Source organism: Oncorhynchus mykiss, chromosome 3 (assembly GCF_057628025.1).
Source record: "Oncorhynchus mykiss isolate SJ-2025 chromosome 3, ASM5762802v1, whole genome shotgun sequence".
NCBI lineage: Eukaryota > Metazoa > Chordata > Actinopteri > Salmoniformes > Salmonidae > Oncorhynchus > Oncorhynchus mykiss.
This window is the reverse complement of record NC_143024.1, coordinates 35,522,616-35,547,679: the sequence shown is the minus strand read 5'-3', so window position 1 is coordinate 35,547,679 and position 25,064 is coordinate 35,522,616. Positions and strand designations below refer to the sequence as shown.

Here is a 25,064-nt window from a genome sequence, read left to right as displayed (position 1 = left end):
AAACACGCTTCTCAGAAATCCCTGCTCTCCTGTGCCTAACTCCTACACCTCTCACCGAGACGCACCTTATCACAAGTGGAGTTTTTACCATGTAGACGTGGGGCTGCTGCAATGTTGAAATACTGTCACCAGATGGTAGTAGTGAGGCCAAAATTGATCTGGAAAGTAGCTACATCACTTTAATCAAGATGGTAGTCTATCCTTTATTAAGTCAATCAATTATCTAATTAGATTGATTTAGCCTATAATTTCTAAATCTACATCACGTGTGACAATCGGAGTTGTCTTAGTTCAAATATAAATGTTTCCTCTAGGCTTCCTGTCAAGTCTATTCATCATAGAGTATTGTATTTATGCTATTGCATTTAGCCTTACATATTACAATCAGTAGTCTCACAATTGCTCACAACATGTGTGTATCAGGAAAAAAAACTGGTGTAAAGAAATACATGATTTCATAAAAATAACTGAATATGTGCTTGTAGAGAGATAACAGATATCATTCAATCAAAATGTGAATTTCTCCCAGTGAATAAGACGCAGAAGACATTCCAGCACTGCTAGAGTTAACCCCTAAATGACATCACTTCTCACTCCCACCTCCCTCTCTTCCCTCCTCTCCATCCCTCCTCCCTTTTCCTACCCCTGCCCTCCCCTGCATTAATTCCAGTATGAAAAGAGAGTATCTCACCAGCGGTCACACTAGAGGAGGCAAGCAGCCTCACAGCACATTCTGACCCTCACACACAGGCTTGGAGAGAGAGACCGAATCAGCACCTCACACACATAGACAGAAACTGCTCGCTCCAGAGCGAGGCCCTCTTTACTCAACCAGCATCACTATCTGTCCTCTCTCTCTGACATGGAGCTCCACAGCCTCCGACACCACCACAGCCACCGGACCGACAACAAGCTCCAGATGCTGAACCTCAACCAGCGCCTGGAGACCTACCTGGGCCGAGTGAGGCTGCTGGAGGAGGAGAACAAGCTACTATGCCAGGAGCTCCAGGCCCTGAGGGTCAGTGGCCAGGGGGGGCAGATGGGCCTGGAAGACAAGCTGAGTCTGGCCAGGCAGGAGGTGGAGGAAGCCTGGAGGGAGAAGGACCGGGTGGAGCTGGAGCTAGGGAGTCTGGGTGAGGAGCTCCAAGTCCTGGGGCTGCAGAGACAGTGGGAGGCGGACGCCCATGGGGAGGTGAAGAAGAAGCTGGCAGACAGCAGGAAGGAGATGGAGGAGGAGAAGAGGGCTCAGATCTGGTTAAGAGAGAAGGTGAGCCAGCTAGAGAAACAAATCCAGTTCCAGATACAAACCCACCAGGAAGATGTTGCTGGCTTCCAGGCTACACTAATCCAAGTCAGACCTGCCCTGCCATCCCCTCCACCCCAAACGGGCACCCAGCTTCCCAGCCTCCAGGACCTGGGTGAGGAGTACTCCCAGATGGCTGTCAGGGCGTGGCATGAGGCGGCCATGGTGTTTCAGGGCCAGGTAGACAGCCTGGACGAGTCTCTAAACCAGGCCAGAACGCGGTTGGCCCAGGTGGGCCAGGAGAAAATTGAGAGCCAGCTGATACTTCAGGCCCTGGAGAATGAGCTGCAATCAGCCCAGGATAGAAGGCAGTGTCTGGAGAGGAGTGTGGCCAAACAGAGAGACATGCAGAGGCAAGAGATACAAAACCTGCAGGTAAGAACAGTTAAAGTAGCCGACCTTGATCTTTGCTGTGGGCATATTTATGGGTGTGGGTTTATTCATGTCAGTATCTCATAGGTAACTTTGTTATAACAGTGTCATTTGCCAATGCAATCATCTAACAGTATCAATTAGATCAATCACCTGAACCTGAACTGAGCCATAAAAGTGAGATTCCTAACCATACTATTAAATTACATATTGAGGCACGCTTGAATAATCATACATTCTTTAAAATGTCTTGAGTGTGTTGTTTGAACGTGTGACTGCTGTGTGGGATTTAGGACCTTCAAATGACTTCAGTCCAAAGGCAATTGACAATGTGCTTGTTGTGTATTTTGCCAGTTAATCGAGACAGCTAAAGCTGCTTCCAGTTGAGCAAACCAAAGCAAAACAAAACGTTTGAAATGTCAGTCATAGCAGAACGTTTTTCAAATGGACATGGCCCAAAATAAAAACGGGGAAAAGATGGTAATTTTATGAAAACGCACAGAGGTGTTTTTGTCCAAATGAGTCTGATGATATCTATGACGAAGAAACACACCAACGCAGTATCGCTGAGAAGGATTATATTGTGCTCCCTTTCATTTGAAATGCTAACAAAATGTTTGGACAGAAACAACATATTGGGCTCTGCATAGGCTGGGGCTCAGGGAATTTGTTCCAGGTCAGCATTTGTCTAGAAAGGTCAAAAATCCACACTGGGGCCCAACCATAAGATGCAGGGAACACAACATTGATCATTCTATGTTCTATGCTGGGCATAAGCTCTTGACATGGGGCCAGGAACTAGAATTCAGTGCCTTCAATACATGTGCTATTGTTCATGTGCTATTGTTGGATGACATCAATGCTATTTCTAATCAATTCTCTTCCCTTTTCCTGTTCCCCAGGCCCATCTGGAGGTGTTGGAGATGGAGAAGGGGGCGCTGGGAAATCAGATTGACACTCTTCTGACAGAAAGTAGGGGTCTGGTGCAGCTGAAGATGTCTCTAGGCATGGAGGTGGCCACATACAGGTACAGTACATGTCACAGTACATATATCAGACGCTACAGTACCTCCCTCATCATACCTTTAGCACTAATCTATATACATTTTGGGCCAAATGCTAAAGGGTAACTAGTAAATCATGCATTAATGTCAATTGGAGCTTTGCTTGAAAATATTACTTACATACAAGGATCTCAAGTTGGACTTCAGTCTTAACTTGTTTTCCTTGTCTGTTTTTCTTCACAACCACTGATCTGATAGACCATGGCAGGTGAAAGTGTTATGATGGCCATCCATCCAATTATTTTACTCATCAGCTGTAGAGGGAAAGGAAACGAGGGGAGGAAGCCATGAAAGGCCATTGGTCCACAGCTAAAGGTGATCAGAGGTTGTGTCCTTTTTTATGTAAGAGAGGCGTGGGAAGGTTCAAATAAAAGGGTCACCTCAAGTTGGTTTGAACATGCTCTGATGAAACAGATGAAAAAGAGACATGTCTGCAAAAAAGCCTGCCGATCAGAATATGAAAATTGAGGCAAATGTCCCACTCATCCCATCTTCACTGGGCCCCATCACCCCTCCCCCTGTGAGAATGTGGAACAATATGTAGATGCCCAAGGCCTGTTGTCCAATAGGGCTCAGCCGTCTGGCCTAAAGGTCATCCCCTTGAAAAGGCCAGTCTCGGCTGTCTTGAGCAGGGTAACCTTATATGGGCCTCTAGAGTGGCGCCTTTCTCTTTCCCCTGGTCTCTTCCCCCTCCATAGTGACCCCAAGGTATCAGCAGGGAATGATCAACGTATGAGCTATGTGTAACAAACTCTTTCTTCGCCTGATGAGGAGTAGGAAGGATCGGACCAAAATGCAGCGTTGTAAGTGTCCATGATAATTAATTTCATTCAGAACACGAAAAATACAAAATAACAAAGTGAAGGACAGAAATGAAAATCGAAACACTTCTGTATGGTGAAGACACAGAAAACAACTACTCACAAAATATAGTGGGAAAACAGGCTGCTTAAGTATGGTTTTCAATCAGAGACAACGATAAACAGCTGCCTCTGATTGGGAACCATACCAGGCCAAACACATAGAACAACAACATAGAATGCCCACCCCAACTCACGCCCTGACCAAACTAAAATAGAGACATGAAAAAGGAACTAAGGTCAGAATGTGACACTATGGGAGTCAGGAATAAGAGGCAGGGGGAGAAGCAGAGAGCAAGAGATTTGCTAAATGCATCAAATTCATATTTTCTGCACCTACACAGTGCATCCCAACACGCAATACAACACATTGAGCAACACTTGGAATGTCATGCTGGGATCATATTGGGATATTCATGTGCACCAGTTTGTAAGTATTTAAGAGTATTGTTTCATTAGAGATGCTGGTTTAAATGTGTGTGTGAATGGGCATGGTCCACATCTGTGAATACAAATGGTATTCGTTCTGCTTGGGCTAATCAGAATGTCAGGGCGTGCATGCCTGTATTTTAGGCTGTGAGTATGTGAGCGGGGGAATTGATGGTAGTGGTGTGCACTGCAAGATGGCTCGTCAATGACAATGTCGTCCCCACATTTCAATAACAATAATAACATGTTGGCAACAAAAGCCCTCCCACTTCACTCCTCTGACCCCACCCTACGACACTTATTTCAGAAAACCCCCTAGTGTGGCCAAACTAAAATTATCTTGCTTATTTGTCACATTAGTATTCAAGCTGCTTCTAACCAGGACATAAGATTTTCTAGATAGTGATGCAAAACATATTACATCACTTTCCCTTCATGAATCCTTCTCTCATTTGTCTATGTCTGTTATTTTCCTTCAGAGCTTTACTGGACAATGAACGTCTGATGGGGGATTTCTCTTCAACAAATCAGCTAAGGAGTACCTACACATCTGGTAAATGATCACTTCATGCAGAAATCAACCAGCTATATCAGTGACTGTGTTGTAATACAACATGAGATTGATAGGCGTCAAAGCCATCACCTCCATGACATGTATTCCTGTTACTGTATATTATTACTCAAAACCAAGAGGTAGGAGAGTCCTGACTCTGTATTGTACTGTATATAATCACATTAGACCAAAAAGACTGGGGGATGGTGTGGGTTGGTTAGGGGGCTGAGCTAGACGCTTTGTGCTCTGTAACACAAGCTACCTAAGAGGGTCCCCAAAGGTCATTGAGCCATATGGCTTTGCTTTCCGGTAATTCAGACTGGAGGGAAAGGAAGTCATGATCAATATCTTTCCATTACTGTCTAACCTCAGGAGAACATGTCTCCTAACATTGCCGTTGGGATGGGATTTCGAGCTCTGTCAACCTAAGATAAAACTGAAGACATTTTGGAATAGGCAGAGATTTGCATTCAAAAAGCAATCAAAGCATTGGTGAATGTTTCCTGGTATTGTCAATATTACTGTCAGTGTCATTTCAACTTTATTGATGTCTATCTATGATAGTCCCTGGCCTGTGGCCTACCCATTACCATTATGCATGGTCTACCTATTCAATAATATTCCTATGTCATTCACAGATGGAGTCCCCAGCTCTCGAGGGGTTAAGCAAAGCTTCCAGACACAGCTGGCTACCAGTCACATATTCAGTCCCTTCTCTACCATCCATAGAGCAAGCCCACGATCCAATGTAACAACGATGTCCGCATCACCAATCTGGACTCAAAACCAGGTGACCCTGAACGAAACACCTGACAGTTGTCGAAAGACAGAGGAAGAGCAGGTTGACTTTGACTTAGGGTCCAACCGGCAGGTTATTTGGTCAACGCCTTACCCCAAAGTACCACAGGATGGAATTTCAGTCGACCACTTCAGACCCCAAGATGTCCATGAAGAAGTCAACTATGCTGAGCCTCTCTCACCTCCCACTGAAGAGGCAGGAGCTGATGTTGTATATTGGCTTGGTTCTGACCATAAGGAACAATCCATGTGGGATTTAGAAAAGGAGGAAGAGGATCAGAACATAGTCAGAACCTGGGTTGCTAAAGACAAACCAGTTCTGGAACCTGCCATGAGTCACCAGGTTGAGATCAGCTTCAGTATGCCAACTGTGTTCAGCACTGATGCTCAAGAGCTCTACAGCCCTTCAGTGAGCGATGAGAGAGCAGGTTCAGTGACAGGGGCACATTCTGCTTTCTCTGCAAATGATGATAATGATGTACCTTTTGAAATGTCTTCTGAAAAGGAGGAACCTCTACTAGATCTGCCTTACGGTCCCATGAATGCATTGGAGGAAAGAGATCTCGAAACAGCAAGGAAAGACGCTGAATGGGTGGGGAAAGAAGGCTTGGAGTCTGAAATTAAATCAGTGCTAGAACCTGCATTTGAGACCTTCACAAGCAGTCAAGCTTTTGAGTACAACAAGTCAAAAGAGTTCAACCAAGAGGACAATATGTCATATGCATCTACTCAAGCCTCCCACGGTTCAGAAGAGGCATTTCACCATGTTAAAAGAGTGGAGGAAGATGTTATTAATCTCACAAAAGAGGATGATGAAAACTATATGTCTAACAAAGATGAGGAGCAATTGGAAGATGAATTGCGCCCCTATGGGTATGGTAAGGATGATTGTGAAAGATTGGCAGGGTTCAATAAGGAACATTGTGTGACAGAAAGAATCGATAAGTTCAACCGAGAGATGGCTCAAGCTTCTCACTGGTCAGAAGAGGTATTTCACCATGTTGAAAGACTGGAGGAAGGTGATATAAATTTCACAAAAGGGGATGATGAAAATGATATGTATAATAAACGTGAGGAACAATATGCATTGCACCCCAATGGGGATGTAGATGATGAATGGAATAGAGTGGGAGGATACAATGACGAGAATGGAATTAGAGAACGAATGGATGAAGGAAAGGATCAAGAAGGAAAGGATCATATGAAAGAGGAAGAGATGTGGAATAACAGAGAAACCCAACCAAATCAGTCTGATCAAGAGCATATACCTTCAAATGTAGAGAAACTGAATCAATTTGAGCAAGAGCATATACCTTTAGGCAGAGAGAAACGGAATATATCTGACAATGACAAAGAGGATCATGATGAGGCAAACTACTGTCAAAATACTTATGTTTCATGGAGGGCTGAGCTAGAAGGCGACAGCTACACTCAGGACAACACACTGGCCGACACACACCCCCTGATCCGTTACAAGAGTGACGAGACGGATGCCAACACTCAGGCTTCACACATGGGAGAAAGTGACTCCAGTGATGGTGAACAGGACAGGGAGGTTTGCCAGACAGGATCAGGCACCTGGGGCGAAGGCAAGTCCAAACAGTTTGACACCATGGAGGATCTGTATGAAGAGTCAGAAGGGGATGTCATAGATCAGGAAAGTAACATGGGCTCCACTCACCAAGAGGACATGGATGCTAGCCAAACAAAGGAGCATGCTACACAGGAGAACGATGAGGAGACTGCAGTAGATCAGTTGATTCAGGAGGCAGAAGAGGAACAATCCTATGAGGAACTTACAGAACCTGGAGAGTACTCCATGATGTGCTCTGATGAGGACAATAATGAAGAAAGAATTGATAGATTGGTAGAGCAAGAGTTAGAGAATTTATCTATATCCAGTTACAGTGAACACTTTAATGGGCAGATGATTGAGAGCGAGTCAGTACTGAGTCTTCAAATTGAGTCTCACACTGAACTTTCCCAGACACAAGACATATTATACAGTGAGGAGGTAGAGCAGATACACTCAGAGAGACTGAATCAATCTGAACAAGAGCATATGACCTCAGGCGGCGAGGAACTGAATCAATCTGAGCAAGACCATATGACCTCAGGCGGCGAGAAACTGAATCAATCTGAACAAGAGCATATGACCTCAGGCGGCGAGGAACTGAATCAATCTGAACAAGAGCATATGACCTCAGGCGGCGAGGAACTGAATCAATCTGAGCAAGACCATATGACCTCAGGCGGCGAGAAACTGAATCAATCTGAGCAAGAGCATACGACTTCAGGCGGCGAGAAACTGAATCAATCTGAGCAAGCGCATACGACTTCAGGCGGCGAGAAACTGAATCAATCTGAGCAAGAGCATACGACTTCAGGCGGCGAGAAACTGAATCAATCCGTGCAAGAATATATACCCTCAGACGGAGAGGAACTGAATCAATCTGAACAAGAGTATATACCCTCAGAAGGAGAGGAACTGAATCAATCTGAGCAAGAGCATACGACTTCAGGCGGCGAGAAACTGAATCAATCTGAGCAAGAGCATACGACTTCAGGCGGCGAGAAACTGAATCAATCTGAGCAAGAGCATACGACTTCAGGCGGCGAGAAACTGAATCAATCTGAGCAAGAGCATACGACTTCAGGCGGCGAGAAACTGAATCAATCCGTGCAAGAATATATACCCTCAGACGGAGAGGAACTGAATCAATCTGAACAAGAGTATATACCCTCAGACGGAGAGGAACTGAATCAACCTGGGCCAGAGTATATACCCTCAGGTGAAGAGGAACTGAATCAATCTGAGCCAGAGTATATACCCTCAGGTGGAGAGGAACTGAATCAATCTGAGCCAGAGTATATACCCTCAGAGGTTATGTATTCAATGCACTCTAGGATTCGAATGACACCTGAACACACATCTCTTAGAGAAAGTTCAGCAGAAATATCCAAAGCAGAATATTTGGCTCAAGGTAAGGTCTTCAGTGAGGAACTGGGAACTGAAGCTGTACCAGACAAAATAGAAGGACAGGATGACCAGAACCTTTCTATGCTGACTCATGCAGACTTTACTGAAAGCCATTCTATCCACAGCAGTTTAAACAGCAGGCCTGAGAATCAAACCAACATGAACAACTCGGATATAGAAGAGTCCAACAGCACAGATGATGAGTCTCCAAATGCAAGCCAGTATTTGCAACGTGCCAACGAAGCAAATCTAACTGCAGATCAGGTAGACTTGTTAGATGTGGCTGTCTCTCACTATGAGGATTGCAATGCTCTTATAGAACATTCTGCAGAAGAGGTCATTAGCTATCAGGCAAGTCATGAATGTCTTCAGACAGACAAATGGGAAGTCTTAGAAAGTCCAAACAAACACCTGGAATCTGGAGATCCTTTTGCAGGTCACAAGAGAGACTCGGAGAGCTCATCCAAAACTGTCAGCAAAGGCCAGGACCACCACAGCTTCCTCAGCTCTGGTGTACACAGCAACTTCTGGGATTCCAATCTGGAAACAGGAGCCTCCTATCAACCGGACGAGCCATATGACCATGTGACCAAGCTACCCAATCAGAACCTAGCCTTGGCGGATAACCTATCCTGGGTGGATTTGGAATCTACAGGTGGCCAATTGGAACATAAAGATGGACAGTGACACACCTAAAGCTTCCACCCTTGAAGAAGAGGACAAACAGATGCCCTCACAGGTGAAGCAGCTGGTGTGTAGAGATGTGGTAGAGGGTATGAATGTTACTTCTGAAGGTTCTGAAGATGAGGGAGACTCCAGGTCATCTGGGGAAGAATAGTAACAATTTCAGCATGGTTTCTATAAGGAGTAAAGTAGAAGTGACAAGTGTTATTGAGAGTGTAATACTATTTACACTTTACAGGCTTTGAATATGAGCATTGATTCACACTTGATCCTTGATTCACTTGATTCACATTGATCCTTACAGTGAAAAGTAATTGAAAGGATAATATGTCACAGAATGTCATGACAATTCAGTGCTCTCTGGAATCCTTGGGATGTTCCTACCCTAAACCCCAACCTTAACCCCTACCCTACCCTTACCTTAACCCTAAATATAACCATAACCCTTACCTACACCATTTAAAATGTCAACTTCAATGGGGTAGGGACGTCCCAAGGATGCGAGATAGCATGGACCGTCAAATATTGATGCTGTTTTCAAAAACCAAAGTTATGCCTTGGTGCACACACTGGTGACACTAACCACCAGTGTACCTACTCCATTTCAAGACATTGAGGGCCATTTTTGTAAGTTTTACAAATGTATGTTTGAATAGCCATTTTTCTATTCTTTGGAGAACAAAAGTAACTTAGTTAAAAACCAAATAAAGGACATTTGAAAGTCAAAGCATTCTTGATTTGATTGCACTGATTGAAGGAAATCAATTAGAGAAAAAGTGAGAACCCAGGTATTTCAATGCACAAGACCTGGGAGCCTGTTTTTCTAGTGGCAACTTTTATCTTAACATCGTAAGCAAGTTTATTTGATAAGGACTCCAGTTGATGTATACAGTGCCCTCAGAAAGTACTCATTCCCCATGACTTACTCCAATGAGAAGTGTTATTTATGATTATAATTTAAATTACAACTCAAACACTACAAGCAGCAGTGCAGTGGTTTGAAATCCTAGAAGAACAGCTTGCCTTCATTTTAATAAATATAACTAACAGACAATGAAACAACATGGTACCATATTAGCCATGCTTTGTTAACCATTACGAAAAAAAAACACTTGTGTTGTTTTTTGGCTAGTGTTCTCTGTAGAAACGCACACAAAAAAAAATGTACATGGAAAAATAAAACTAATTGACAAATATGTTTATAATTGTATATTTGCTTAAGAACTTTTTATGACTTATTTAATGATGCAGTTTTGATATACTCTACATTGAAATATTTACATTTTATAAATAAAGCTTTTGTAAAATTAAGGGAGAAAAACATAGAAATATAAACAAATAAACACACTGGTCCATAAAAACAATTTTGTTTTGTTTATTTAACAAACCAAGTCAGTTAAGAAACTGTCAGTTATTTTACAATGACGGTCTATTATCCAGTAGTTTCTTCTGATAGAGGGAAGACTAGCGCGCAACGGGTTCCGAGAATAAATATCCAGTGTCTTGACAAAGCTCTTTAAAGACAGAGGAAAGCATACCCTTAGACCAGGCCAAGAAAACAGCTGGCTTCTCCCTCAACATCTGTTTCCTCTGTGTATTACATTAAAGTGAGTGAGACCCAGGGGCGGTGTGGGAGGGGAGACTTGGCACCATCCCAGCTTTACTGACCTCAAAGCAGGCTAGCTAACAAAGCCGCACTGGGCCCTCCATAACAAACAACCATCCCATGGGAAGACCGAGGGAGAAAATAGGCAACAAGGAACAATGGATGACCTCCTCTCACCTCCTCCTCTTCCCGCCTCACGGCTTTCCTTCCCCCTTTTTTTGTCATTCATTAGTCAGTCTTCAGAACAATAGTGTCTATTTTAGCTGCCGGTTGCCTGCTCACTGCCCAAATCTCTGCAATGACTGATTGAATAAAGGGGGAAACCACAGCCATTCACAGAGAGAAGGGCTGGGTGCTGGAATGGCATTACGGCAGCTGTCTGGCATGCTCTTATTTTCAAACGTCTTTGGCTCCTACTCAGCCTTGTAACTAGCTATGACAATACAACTTTATATATTCAGTTTGGGGAATAAGAATAAACTAACTAGGTTATTTCGGCATAAGATGATCTACAGTATATGAAATAACAATACTTATTTAAAGAGATGTTGTGGATGGACAAGCTATTTCTATCCCAGGAACACATGCCCAGTGCTGTTAATAGAAGAATAGTTCCCCGACAAACAGCCAGGATGACCACATCTGATGCAAGAGGCTGAAAGTGCTTGGTCACTATGTCCGGCTGCGACCAGAGGCTCCATTTCAGCTGGGCCTTTCTGGCTAACCTGGGGGGAGGGGCTCAGCTGCAGGGCTGGGGTGTGTGTGTGACTTTGACACAGGAGGGGTGTAAAACTATACCAGCTCTCTACAGGGAGTGTGTTTGTTCTCCTTCGACAACCATCTGTCATCCATTATCCCCTTTCTATTGATTTACTCCATGTGACGGAAGACCTGTAAAATCAGACAGAGGGTTCAATCAGACAGGCCTTCATTTTCTCTTTTGTTCTAAATTTACGACTGGCCCACCCCCTGTAAACAATGGGCTATAAGGAAGAGAAATATGTTATACGTGCCATGCTGTAAACAAGAATGTACAAATATATTCAACCTGATGCATATACAGTATGTACTCGTTCTATTAGACTCAAATAATTGTATGAATACATCACTAAGGACAAGTGCCACTTACAGTACCAAGGACAGACATATGACAAAGCACTTTAGACAGACGCTTCTGACAGGGTTTCAGCTGCCATCTCACAACCACATCAGCTGCTCCAAAGAATGTGTGAATCATTCTCACATAAAAGGTCCCCTTATGACGAGATAAGGTCACGTCTGGCAATCAGCAACAGGGTAACAGAAATAATCACACGCACCCAGCCAATGACCTTGATTGTAATAGAGTATAAGTTGTTCTAACATGTGCAGTCGTCTAATGGTAACGCTGATATGCAGGAAAGAGACAGTCAGGCTCCTAGCTCTAAAAGAAGGGTGTATTTATTATGGTTATGAATATGAGTTTGGCCTCACTGACAAGAATCTGAATAATGACAAATATGTTTTTATACTGAACAGAAATATAAACGCAACATGCAAACAATTTCAAAGATTTTACTGAGTCACAGATCATATAAGGAAATCAGTCCATTTAAATACACATCTATGGATTTCACATGACTAGGAATACAGATATGCATCTGTTGGATCAGAAAACCAGTCAGTATCTGGTGTTTCCACCATTTGCCTCATGCAGTGCGACACATCTCCTTCGCATGGAGTTGATCAGGCTGTTGATTGTGGTCTGTGGAATGTTGTCCCACTCCTCTTCAATGGCTGTGCGAAGTTGCTGGATATTGGTGGAAACGGAAACACGCTGTCGTACACGTTGATCCAGAGAATCCCAAACATGCAGTGGTGGAAAAAGTACCCAATTGTTATACTTGAGTAAAATTAAAGATACCTTAATAGAAAATGACTCAAGTAAAAGTGAAAGTCACCCAGTCAAATCCTACTTGAGTATAAGTCTAAAAGTATTTGGTTTTAAATATACTTATGTATCAAAAGTAAAAGTATAGATCATTTCACATTCTTTATATTAAGCAAACCAGACGGCACCGTTTAATTTTTCTTTTTCTTATGGCTAGCCAGGAGAACACACCAACACAAATTACACATACGTGTTTAGTGAGTCTGCCAGATAAGAGGCATTAGGGTTGACCAGGGATGTTCTCTTGATAAGATATATTTTTATTTCTCTGTCCTGCTAAGCATTCAAAATGTACTTTTTGGGTTTCAGCGAAAATGTATGGAGTAAAAAGTACATCATTGTTTTAGGAATGTAGTGAAGTAAAAGTAAAAGCTGTCAAGAATATAAATAGCAAAGTAAAGTACAGATACCACAAAAAACTACTTAAGTAAAAATACTTTAAAGTACTACTTAAGTACTATACACCAATGCAAATATGCTCAATGGGTGACATGTCTGGTGAGTATGCAGGCCATGGAAGAACTGGGACATTTTCAGCTTCAGCGATATGTGGTTGTGCTTTATCATGCTGAAACATGAGGTGATGGTGGTGGATGAATGACATGACAATGGGCCTCAGGATCTCGTCACGGTATCTCTGTGCATTCAAATTGCGATCGATAAAATGCAATTGTATTTGTTGTACGTAGCTTATGCCTGCCCATACCATAACTCCACCATCACGTGGCACTCTGTTCACAACGTTGACATCATCAAACCGTTCGCCTACACGATGCCAGACAGAGGAAACAGAGGACACAGTGGTCTAACACGACGCTGGAAGTGGCTTATGGTAGAGAAATGGACATTCAATTATCTGGCAACAGCTCTGGTGGACATTCCTGCAGTCAGCATGCCAATTGCATGCTCCCTCAAAACTTGAGACATCTGTGGCATTGTGTTGTCTGACAAAACTGCACATTTTAGGGTGGCCTTTTATTGTCCACAGCACAAGGTGCAACTGTGCAATGATAATGCTGTTTAATCAGCTTCTTGATACCTGCCACACCTGTCTGGTAGATGGATTATTTTAGCGAAGGAGAAATGCTCACTAACAGGGATGTAAATACATTTGTGCACAAAATGAGAGAAATAAGCTTTTTGTGCGTATGCAACATTTCTGGGATCTTTTATTTCAACCCATGAAACATAAAACCAACATTTCACGTTACGTTTATATTTTTGTTCAGTGTACATATTCGGATGCATATTTTGTCCACACTGTGATGCAGGAGCCAGTGGATTATTTTATTTTGCCTCGAGACAGCCGGATGGTACCAGATGCCCACTCTAATCCAATCAAAGATGGCCCCCTGTGAATTCACTCCATCAGTTATATACAAGCAAATGTGGCCATGCATAATATTAGAGCCACACCCTGGCTCATCCCTGGCCACGTGATAGGCATTAGAGTTAGCAGTGTGGTTAAGGTTAGGTTTCAAATCAGATTGTATGACTTTGTTGCTGCGCCAGCTAGTGACCACTCTGCAGAGCTGCCTCCAGAATAAGATTCATGACAAAAAACGCTAACCTGCGAGATATACTTCCACAGACTGAGTGGTCTCGATTATAAATGATTACTAGTTGGCCATTGTCACTGGAGACAGAAGTGTACACAGTACAGAACAGCTGCCACTATGGTCAACTGTCTGGAGGAGGGGACAATACACCCCCACCTCATTGCTCCAATCCTCTTGTCTCATTACTTCATCTCTCTCATTTAGAAAATTGGGACTAAACATGGTATTATTTATGAAGCATTTGTTTACTGTCCAATGATGATTAAGAAACTGAAATCTTGCACTTCTTTAAATAAGTAGAGATTATGTCAGTGGAAAGGTTATCATGCAATGAATAGACACCTCAATACAACATTTCTCCTTGAGAACTCCCCCAAGTCTCTCCTTCCAAGATCATTCGACTTTCTCTTTTCCTCCCATGACAGTTATGATTTACAAAGAGTCATTTTATATTAACGTTTTTGTTTTATTAGTATTAACCTTTGTCGTTATGTCATTCAAATACCGTGGCATAGTCTCACATAACATGCAGTTTAAGTCAATTAAGTTGATCACTTTGCTTGCGAAAAATGTAATGCTTTAAATGTGATTTGATATAGTAAATGATTTCTAGAAACATTTCCATTTTTGAAAACTAAAGAAAAACCAAAACATATTTGGCTTAGGTTTATGGGCTGTCAAATAATTCAGTAGATCTGAACACTTGATAATGATGACCAAAGCATTACCAGCACATGTGGTGACATCTTATAGTAAGAATAGATCACTCCACTTCGCATATCTCTGGCAATTAATGAGCAACTCTCTCAACAGTCCCATATTTTATGTCACTTACCAAACATAGCTGATACATCACGTTCCAGAAAACTTTTTTCAGAAAATAAGTTTGTATTGATAAATGATCAGACTGTTTTGATAGTTAACACAAATCCACATTCTAATGTAAATCATAATAACAACAAACCAAAACCTCTTTGTAGGTCAACTTGTCTATTTAATATATAAAATACGATAAAACATACGCAAAAAGGGAAGGGTAAGAAGGGACAAATGGATACTTTGGTACAATAACAAACACTTTTTTTGTAAAAGCAGTATAGAATTTGTAATAACATATCAGTGCATACTTTATTTATGAAAATATACACAAATTGTATATCATTCTCCAAAAACAACAAAAATGTTTATTTTTTTATATTTTTTTTACAACAAAAATCAGACTAGCCGAACACAATATATTAACTATAATTTATTAACTTCTTTCTTCAATTTCGATTTTATTTCTGTGTGATGTAAATTCTTATTGATATTACATTTCATATTTATTTCCTATAACATGATTCATTCCTTTTTTGTGTTATGCCCATGCATTGACATCTTTGTGTCTAGTCGGAAATAAATTAAATGTGTCTTGTCCCCACTTTACTATGTGTAGACTAAGTTTTATACATTTGACTAAAAATTGCAGCATTGTATTAAACTTGTTTACCACCTTCCATGATCTCACATGTACTAATATTACTACAGCCGTTTTGTTTTATGTCATAAATCGTGCAATATTTGTACACCATTTGAAGAAAAAACAAAAAATGAAAACAAAACAAAAATATAATATTTATATATAATAAAATAAAATTCAAATAAAACAAGATTCCTAACCTACACAAAACCGCAAAAAATAAAATTGTCTTTTCTATATCATCATTACAATTACCATCGATGGTCACAATAATGATAATATTAACAGTAATAATAGCAATTACCATAGAACAATTATAATAAAAACAGACAATAGAACTGTCACCAGCACAAATTAACACTGGAAAGTGAGATTCTCTAAACATCATTCATTATACATGGGAAATATGGGGGCGCAGGTTAACTATTGTCATGACGATTGTCTTTTCATTTGTGATTACAGTGACCCTTAGTGTTGTTCTGAGATAATGTCAGGGCTTTATGCAACACATCGATTGGCCAATGTCCAGAGTACTAACCAACCATCTCCCCATAGTCTGCTTCCACTAGTGACCATTTAGTCTAGTTATGAAACATCGCTTCATGGCGTGTGGCCCTATTCAAGACATAGCTACCATTTTTATGAAAAAAAAACCCCATCAGGGTCAATGTTTTGTTCAAAGCTTAGGACACAACAGTCTTACAGTCCAAGGGTGTGCGAACATGCCGGCAGTCGTGATAGCTCTCTCTCTGCCATCCGTCTCTAGACGATCATCTAGACTCCTGAAGAGTCAGGCTGCACAATCCCTACAGCAACAACTACAACGATATAAAACAATAAAGAGCCAATGTGAGGTCATTTGAACAGAGTGCAGAGTATATGTGAGTATGGTGTTTGAGTGTGTGGAGAAATTAGCCGTTTTGGCAGAAAATTGATAGTGGTGGAGGTCAAATGAGAGTGAGATGGACTTGTCTTTTAAGTCACGGGTAGGGAGCGAGTGAAATGCTGTAATTAATTAATGTGGCCAGGGAGGAACTCTCGTCTAACATAAAGCACAAGGGATACTTGTCTGGCTAATGTGTGTGAATGTGTTTGTATGTGTGTGTTGGATGAGTTTGATGTACCTGAGGACATGCAGACATGACTGTCCCATTCTGGAGGACACCTGGCTTTTAAAGAGGGGGCATTTTGGGGGATTGGGGGGAAGGAAGGGGTTAAAGTGCGCTCCATCAGAGTACTAACCACTGCTCACTCAAATAGTCCAATCCACTGCTACTTTCCATTCTGTCCCTCTAGCACCCTCACTTGGCTTTGCAACGTAGTACACTTATGTACACACAAATAGAATGACAGATCCACTGAGAATCAACACATTGGCTTTTAGGGATATCCTGCTGAACATATGTGAACATATATTTCTATATACAATCCCTGTCGTCTATCGTTTTCTCTGCATGGTATGCAGTTCATCCCTTACTCTCAAAATCTACTATCGCTGCTGTTATATATATATATATATACCCACAAAAAAACAATATCCCTGCTATACAAAAGCCATACAGAAGGAAACAGAACAAATTGCTTATATACACAGTTCTTTGCTTTTTCTCCCAGTTTATATCTCTTATTCAGAGCCTTCTGAATCACTGCCATTGTTTAACAAAAATACTTTTCGTGTGTGAGTGCGGATGGATTTGAGCGTGGGAAAAATCTAAAAAAGTCAAGAAGGTAGTAACAAAAAAACTTTACACAAAAAGAGCATTTGAAATAAATATCAAAAACAGGAACACACACGTAGAATCTGAAGTTGATCTGTAGGTATCTGTAGCATGTGTCATAGAGCTAGTGCAGCCCATCCCTGATAAAACAGTATTTGACCTAGATAAGGTATCGATGTCTCAGATTAAACAGCTATTTGCATGATTCTGATTAAATACCTGGCTAAAACTAAACAAAACAAGGATCGTCCACTTTAGAACAGTGAATCCTGTCTTATCAAATGGATAGCTAGTAAGTTTGACTTGGTGAATTTTGGGTTCTTAAATCTAAATTAGAAATGTTTATAGAAATGTAAAGATGGCTGATGGACAAGTCAGACAGAGAGAGGACGTAATATTCCAACAAAACCGTTTAAATCTCATTCACCAATCTCATACTCTTTACAAAAACACCAAAAGCTGGATATAACAGTACCACTGGGCAGATACAAAGAAGTGGATTCATTTTGGTTGTCGTACTGTTTCTCAACAGAGCAGTGCAGCTGGACTAGAGACCTACTGTGGATAAATGACAGGAGGATACCAGATGTGTATTATGTGATGTAGAGGGTAAACAGAAAACCCAGCAAAGCCAATAGTCAGTCAATAGTCAGTCAGTTTTCTAGACGCTCTCTCTCCCTTCAAAACGAAAAGGAGACAGAGCCAGCTTGAACAAAAGAGAACTCATTCATTCTAATCCTAATCTTGTCCAACACACTATGTTGACATGTAATCCCTGGTTCGGTTACTCTGCCCCTATAGAGGGTGCATGTGTGAGAATATGTGTGTGTGTGTGTGTGTGTGTAGTACAATATAGGGTAAAACAGTATGCAGCTTGTGCGTCAATGCATACATTTGTGAGAGAAAGTGTGTAAGAGCATGCGCAAATGGGCGTGTCCGGTGCATGTGTGTGTGTGTTTGTGTGTGGTGGAGGCATGTGTGGAGGTCAGCATTTACTGTACATACGGTAAATAGGTGTGGGGTGGGGGGGGTGTGAGAGAGAGGGGGGCATCTCTCCCCTTCACTCCCTTGTTCTACACATCTATGTTACCCAAGTGTCCAGTCTCATTCTCTTCACATTGGCACCCTCCTGCTCCTGCTGCTCCTGCGTGGACGAGGGCCTCAGGAGCCCCATGGCCGAGGAGGCCCCTCCCTGGTGGTGGAAGTCCTGGGCCCGCCCCTGGGCCCCATCGTCCCGGTCCCCCTCGTAGGAGCTGCCGTTGCTGCTCAAGCTGCCGACGGGCGAGCGGCCCTGCAGGGTGGACGGCTCCAGGCGCAGGGCCCCTGGGTACTGGCCTGACATAGGGGCCCCTGTGATGGTCACTAGGCCTCCTCCTCCGCCACCCCCGACTGTGGAGCACGGGGTGCTGCGGTCGCGGTTGGGCGACACGGGCTCCGACTTGATGCTGATGTTGGGGTTGGTGTTAATTGTCAGCATGGTGCCCTGAGGTAAGTGGCCCACCGGCCTGGAGGGACCGAGAAAAGAGAGAGAAATGGTGAGACGTGTGCTGACATCTGCTGGTCAGCCAGGGTAACTGCAACACTCCTTACGAACACACATCAACATCACCACGAACATCACTTTTAACACAGGAGCCCAGACAGGGACCTGCTCAACAGCACACAGTGCAGTAAGCGCTGATGGAACATAGAGTCAACACCTCCACACACTAGGTGGAGGGGGGGGGGGGGGGGGGGTCCTAGGAAACAAATGTGTCAGCAAATTGAGTAGCGGAAAATTAAACAGAACCTTGGAGAGAAAGAATATAATTGTTTATGGGAGTGGTAGATAAGTGTCCCTTCTATGAACTGCGTAGGTCTTCATTTCTATGTGCATTGCTCTGTGTTCCACCCTACTGTTCATACACACCCTGGGCTGACAGCTCATGTTTGGCTAATTGCTAACGACAGGTAATGTTTCACTGCTAATGTTTTAGGGAACAAAGTGTCATGACGTAGCTTTTACAAGAGACTATAGGATGATGGACTGAGGTTAGACAAATGAACAGACACGCAAACAGACTGGATGAAAAGGCCACACGGAAGCGCACGGTCCACAAGCCATGCAGACTGACTCTGGATTCCGAAAGACCATGCCTTGTGCCATGTGTCCACAGTCACTTCAATCTTTTGCATTTAGTAACTCATGCAATTGTGCCCAGACACCTCCAACTACACACCCCTCCAACAAGTCCCATCTGTAAATTCACACAGCCCTCAGCACCCTCCCCTCTCTCCCACACCATCCCCCACAATTGGAAAAGCCAACAATCACTTCAATCAGGTCACCCTTAAAAAGGTTAAACGCAGCCGTTTTTATCTCAATATCAAATCATTTCTGGCTAACAATTAAATACCTTCCTGTGATATTTTTCAATTCAAATAGTCAAAAAGAAACAAAAATAGCTTCTTAGCAAAGAGACATTTCTCACGAGTGTAGAGGGGAAAACTGAAAACTAGCTGTTATTGGCAGAGAGGTTTGGAACTCTTATTGGTCTATTCACTAATTTACCGCCTGGTGATGACACCAGGCAGGCCAAAACTCCATCCCACAAAAACAGGCTGCCATTTTTTCCCAAAAGTATTTTCAAACAGCTCTTACACTAAAAGGGTATATCATAATTTTCACGGTATTATCCCAACCTCCAAAAGTATTGGGACTGTGACTCATTTTGTGTTGTTTTGGCTCTGTACTCCAGCACTTTGGATTTGAAATGATACCATGAGGCTAACCAGTCAAGCTTTAATTTGAGTGTATTTTCATCCATTTCAGGTGAACAGTTGAGAAATTACAGCACTTTTTGTCCCCCCATTTTAGGGGACCAAAAGTACTGGGACAAATAAGAATATAATGTATTTCTAAACACTTCTACATTCATGTGAATGCTACCATGATTATGGATAGTACTGAATCGTGAATAATGATGAGTGAGAAAGTCACAAATATCATATCCCCAAAACATGCTAACCTCTCACCATTAGAATAACAGGGGAGGTTAGCATTCTTGGGGGGTATGATATGTGTGTCTAACTTTCTCAGTGATCATTATTCACCATTCATTTAGGATGAACCATAATCATGGTAGCATCCCTATTAATGTGAATAGAATTGTGAATGTGAATTAATAGAAGTGTTAAGAAACATATTCTATTCTTACTTACAATAAAAGTGACTCAAATGATTGGTCACAAAATAATGTGAAACACAACCAAAACAATGATGTAATCATTGCATGCTAGGAATATGGGACCAAATACTAAACTTTTTACTTCTTTAATACACATAAGTGAATTTGTCCCAATACCTTTGGTCCCCTTAAATGGGGGGACTATGTACAAAAAGGGCTGTCATTTCTAAACAGTTTACCAGATATGGATGAAAATGCCCTCAAATTAACACTGACAGTCTGCATTTTGTCACTGTATCATTTCAAATCCAGAGTGCTGGAGTAAAGAGCCAAAACAACAAACAGAAAGAATCACTGTCCCAATACTTTTTTTGCTCACTGTACATAACACACAGGTAAATCATGTTTTTGACTGCACTGGGCCTTTAAGATAGTGTACTTATAGGGCACAATGACCCATTCATATTATTTTATATATTCACAGTTGCACAATAAAAGATGCAAGAATGTGATTCTGTACCCTACAACACACACACCTACTCTCGCTCATGTCCACACTCACTCCCTAAACCCTTGACTGTGTTCCTCTGCCACTATGTGTCACTTTATCAAGTGTAAGCCCGGCATTATGGACTTGTACACGTAGATGGATTATAGTGCCACAAGGGTCCTGTTGCTATGGAGAACAAAACTAACAGAGTCAGCAGGCTGGTGACATTGATGAAGGCTCGCTCTTCAGGCTAGCTCAGGGCGCTAACACAGCTAGCGTAGTCAGAAGCACATGGTTACAATACAGTACAGTATAGTGCCGTTTCCCAAAACCTGGTCCAGAAGGACCATTGTGTGCACAGTTTTCACATTAAACCAATCTCTCAATAAATAGTGAGTTTCAAGGATGACTATTACCAGCATCTCCATATGGAGTCTCTGTCAAATAATTATTGGATCTGGTTTTAAATGAAAACCAGCATGCATGGGGGTCCTCAAAGACCAGGTTTGGGAAACAGTGCCATGCTGTGTGGCTAGTTATACACTGAAGATAGAGGCTGGTGGGAGGAGCTATGGGAAGATGGGCTCATTGTAATGTCTGGAATGGAATTAATGGAACGGTATCAAATACATCAAACATTTGGAAACCACATGTTAGACGCAGTTCCATTTATTCCATTCCAGCCATTACAATAAGCCCATCCTCCTATAGCTCCTCCCACCAGCCTCCTCTGACTGAGGAGATATACAGTACCAGCAGAGACCCTCTTCCCTGCCAAATAGCAAGTTTGATTGAGAGGCCATGCTGTAAAAGGAGGGTAAAAAAGAAAGTTTGAGAAACTAACACAGGGAGGGTGATTCAGAAACCTGCTCTCCATTGATGTACATAACAGACAGCCCAACAACTTGGCTAAATCATTTTACATTCAAAATTAGTCAAACATTGGGTATTAATTTACTAAATAAAATGTAATTATAGACTTATCATTTTGAATGTATTGACCAAGACATCAATCTAGTCCCTAAATCAATTTTATTTTATAAATTCTATTATTTTTCCCTTTCCTGCAATGTAGTGTAATCAAGCTGGAGTGGATGTGTTGACACAATGATTCCCTATCCGGTTGTCTGTGCAAACAATCTATTCCTTGAGGATAAAGGAGCTTTCTCTGAACTAAATAGGATATTATGTGCACAGCACACAAATCAGCAGTGTGTACATAAACAACTATTTGTTTCTGTGTACATTGTAAAACATGCGTAAGGTAGAGACATAAAGGTAAGCCTTTCCCTGAATAAAACAGCTAGAGAGAGAGAGAGAGAGAGAGGAGAGAGAAGAGAAGAGAGAGAAGAGAAAGAAGAGAGGAGAGAAGAGAGAAGAGAGAAAGAGAGAGAGAGAGAGAGAGAGAGAGAGAGAGAGAGAGACGGATGGAGAGAGATGGAGGGAAAGAGATGGAGGGAAAGAGACTCAGAGGTAGAGAGAGAGAGACACACACACAGAGGTAGACACAGAGAGAGAGTGAGACAGAGAGAGGGAGAGAGAGAGAGAGGGAGATATTGAAAGGAAGAGACAGACAGAGAGCGAGTTAATAGTGAGACGGATAGTAAGGTAATGGCAATAACTGCCACCTGTAAACTTACTGAGGTAGCGAGTTGTGTGTGTGCACCATTTCTCCAATGCAAAAGGACATGTCCTTAATGCAAGGACAGACTGACTGACAGACATGTTCTCTAAACAGGAAGCATTTCTCCAAAACCCCTTAAAACTCCTCAACTCAGATCCTTTATCTCCTGAATGCATCAGCTGGGTTCTTCAAACATAGAGACCAATACATCCTGCAAGGCTGAAGGCAGCAATTGACGTGTGGAAAACGATTCAATAAACAAGTAAACAAGTCAACGCGGGAAGGCTAGCGGGACACCCTTGACACAGCATTAACATTTAGATTGGTGTGCTAGTCAACAGGTGCACGCTAGTTGCAGTGAGTCTTTACAGGAGGCTCTGGAATGACTGGCCACTCAGTGCAAGAGAAGGAAAGGGAGAAAAAGACTGCAGAAATCATTTCTCCCTCGCTTCTCACGGCGAGTAACCAGGGCTGACAGGGAACGCGAGGCTCGCAGTGCAAAACCGTCAATCACCTTTGATTGGAAGTGTCTGCTCACTGCGGCTACCGTGCAAGGGAATAAATAACAGAAACAGTGGGACTGTACGTATAGCCTATGTAATCAAACGCTTGTGTGAGAGAACAAATCGTGGGAGGAACTTGCTCTTCAGGGCAAAATGAGAACGGTTTGTTCAAGTGCCTTACTTTGAAGCAGCAGTTTCACTGATCTATATGAAGTATGGATGGGTGAAATCTGACTATTGATCTTACTGTCAGGCCATCCAGGTGATATAGAGATAAATAGACCTGTGCTTCAAGACAAAAAAGGAGGACTACATTACTCATTCTTGGTGTGTGTTTGTGTGTGTGTGTGAGTCAATGCTGTCCTGTGAGACTGAAACACAAGGTGCGGGGCGGCTGCCATATTCCTGCATATTTCTCTCTTTGGTTCCAACACTCAAAGCCTCAGAAACAAGATATATAAGGGTTTGGCCGGCCGGGATGTCCTTGTCCTATCGCACTCTAGCGACTCCTGTGATGGGCCTGGCGCATGCACGCTGACACGGTCGCCAGGTGTATGGCGTTTCCTGCGACACATTGGTGCGGCTGGCTTCCGGGTAAAAGGAGCAGTGTGTCAAGAAGCAGTGTGGCTTGGCGGGTCGTGTTTCGGAGGACGCATGGTTGTCAACCTTCGCCTCTCCTGAGTCCGTACGGGAGTTGCAGCGATGGGACAAGACTAACTACCAATTGGGTACCACAAAATTGGGGAGAAAAAAGGCTCGAAATTAAAAATGTAAATGTACAGTGTAAGTTACATGGAATCTAAACTGTTATACCTTCATTATGTTCATCAGAATTGAACCCGACCTGAGAGCCGCACAAACTTAATTTGATACGACAGACAGGAAAAGCATGACGATAACCACACATGTAGCGCTAGATGCTAATTCGTTCACCTCAGGTTAGCAGCGAAATTGGAGATGCAGTTAGCCATCTCCCCGTTCTGTTTCTCTGCGCCCCACATGCTGTGGACAAGAGGGGGAGAACAAACAGGCGGTTACATACAGCTACCCCGCGGCTAGCCTAGCCGCCACAATCACAGAAACCTGCATTTAGCTCTAACAATGCCAGTAACGAGACAAAGCTGACGGCTAATGAGGATCACTAGCTAGCATTAGCCTTCAGCAGGTGGTCAACGAACACCCTAAACCTAAAGTGCTCTTGGATCCACGCGGGGAGATGTTAAGGGAAAGGGAGTTATTTAGGTTAGCCTCTGACATACTCAAACTCAAAGTGGAGGTACATGCATACCAGAGAAGGCTGGTGGGAGGAGCTACAGGAGTACGGGTTCATTGTAATGTATAGAATGGAATCAATGGAACGAAGTCAAACGTGGTTTCCATATGTTTGATATGTTGGATACCGTTCCATATATGCCATTCTAGCCATTACAATGAGCCTGTCCTCCTATAGCTCCTCTCACCAGCCTCCTCTGATGCATACTATACCATAGCTAGTGGATAACAGTGACGGTCAGAGGTGTACACAGTTTGGGTCTTTATTGTAGCTAGCAACCATGCTAAGCTGCTCTCGAGGAAAAATCCTTAATTTCATGTCAAATGCCATTGACGCACGGCTTTGGTGAGTCAGAATTGCTGATGAAATTGTGTGCATACAGTAAGTGCATGTGTGTTTAAGGGCTATAGTACAGGTAGGTACAGAGAGATGGCATGGGAGAGTAGTTACTACTAGATTGGTCACAGTTTTGGGAAAGGGTTTTGGGTTAATTCTCTGAATCTCACTGCCCTAAACGCCGATATCTGCGTTTAGGGCAGTGGGGACCCAATTTTTTCAGCTAGAATTTCTGGGGACCTCATTTTTAACCCAAGAATTTCCCCCATCCTACCTCAAATCAAGAGATACAATGTTCAATCTAATGACACAACCTTCAATGAATTGCATTTTCATCTCTTATCAAAATGAAAAGA

At 42.5% G+C, this 25,064-nt stretch overlaps 2 protein-coding genes across 49 annotated transcripts in view; one reads left to right on the top strand and one right to left on the bottom strand.

Moving 5' to 3' along the window:
* Positions 1–647: 647 nt before the first annotated feature.
* Positions 648–9,301, top strand: LOC110514831 (uncharacterized). Its single transcript, XM_021594009.3, is given in 5 exon segments — positions 648–1,678; positions 2,578–2,702; positions 4,508–4,581; positions 5,220–9,009; positions 9,011–9,301. Coding segments are annotated over 5 exon segments (4,992 nt in total). The 5' UTR covers positions 648–862; the 3' UTR covers positions 9,198–9,301.
* A 5,810-nt stretch (positions 9,302–15,111) lies between these two features.
* LOC110503950 (myocyte-specific enhancer factor 2D homolog) overlaps positions 15,112–25,064 on the bottom strand; it is a 79,973-nt gene continuing 70,020 nt past the window's right edge. For 22 of the 48 annotated variants that reach the window (XM_090229078.1, XM_036972747.2, XM_090229045.1 and 19 more), the window contains 3 exons: positions 24,033–24,101; positions 21,726–21,776; positions 15,112–18,820 (listed from right to left, as the gene is read on the bottom strand). In XM_090229078.1, the coding sequence (XP_090085204.1) occupies positions 18,397–18,820; positions 21,726–21,776; positions 24,033–24,101 (544 nt within the window). In that variant the 3' untranslated portion in view covers positions 15,112–18,396. The remainder of the gene's footprint in view (positions 18,821–21,725; positions 21,777–24,032; positions 24,102–25,064) is intronic. The other 26 variants (XM_036972806.2, XM_090229064.1, XM_036972815.2 and 23 more) reach the window with 3 other exon arrangements.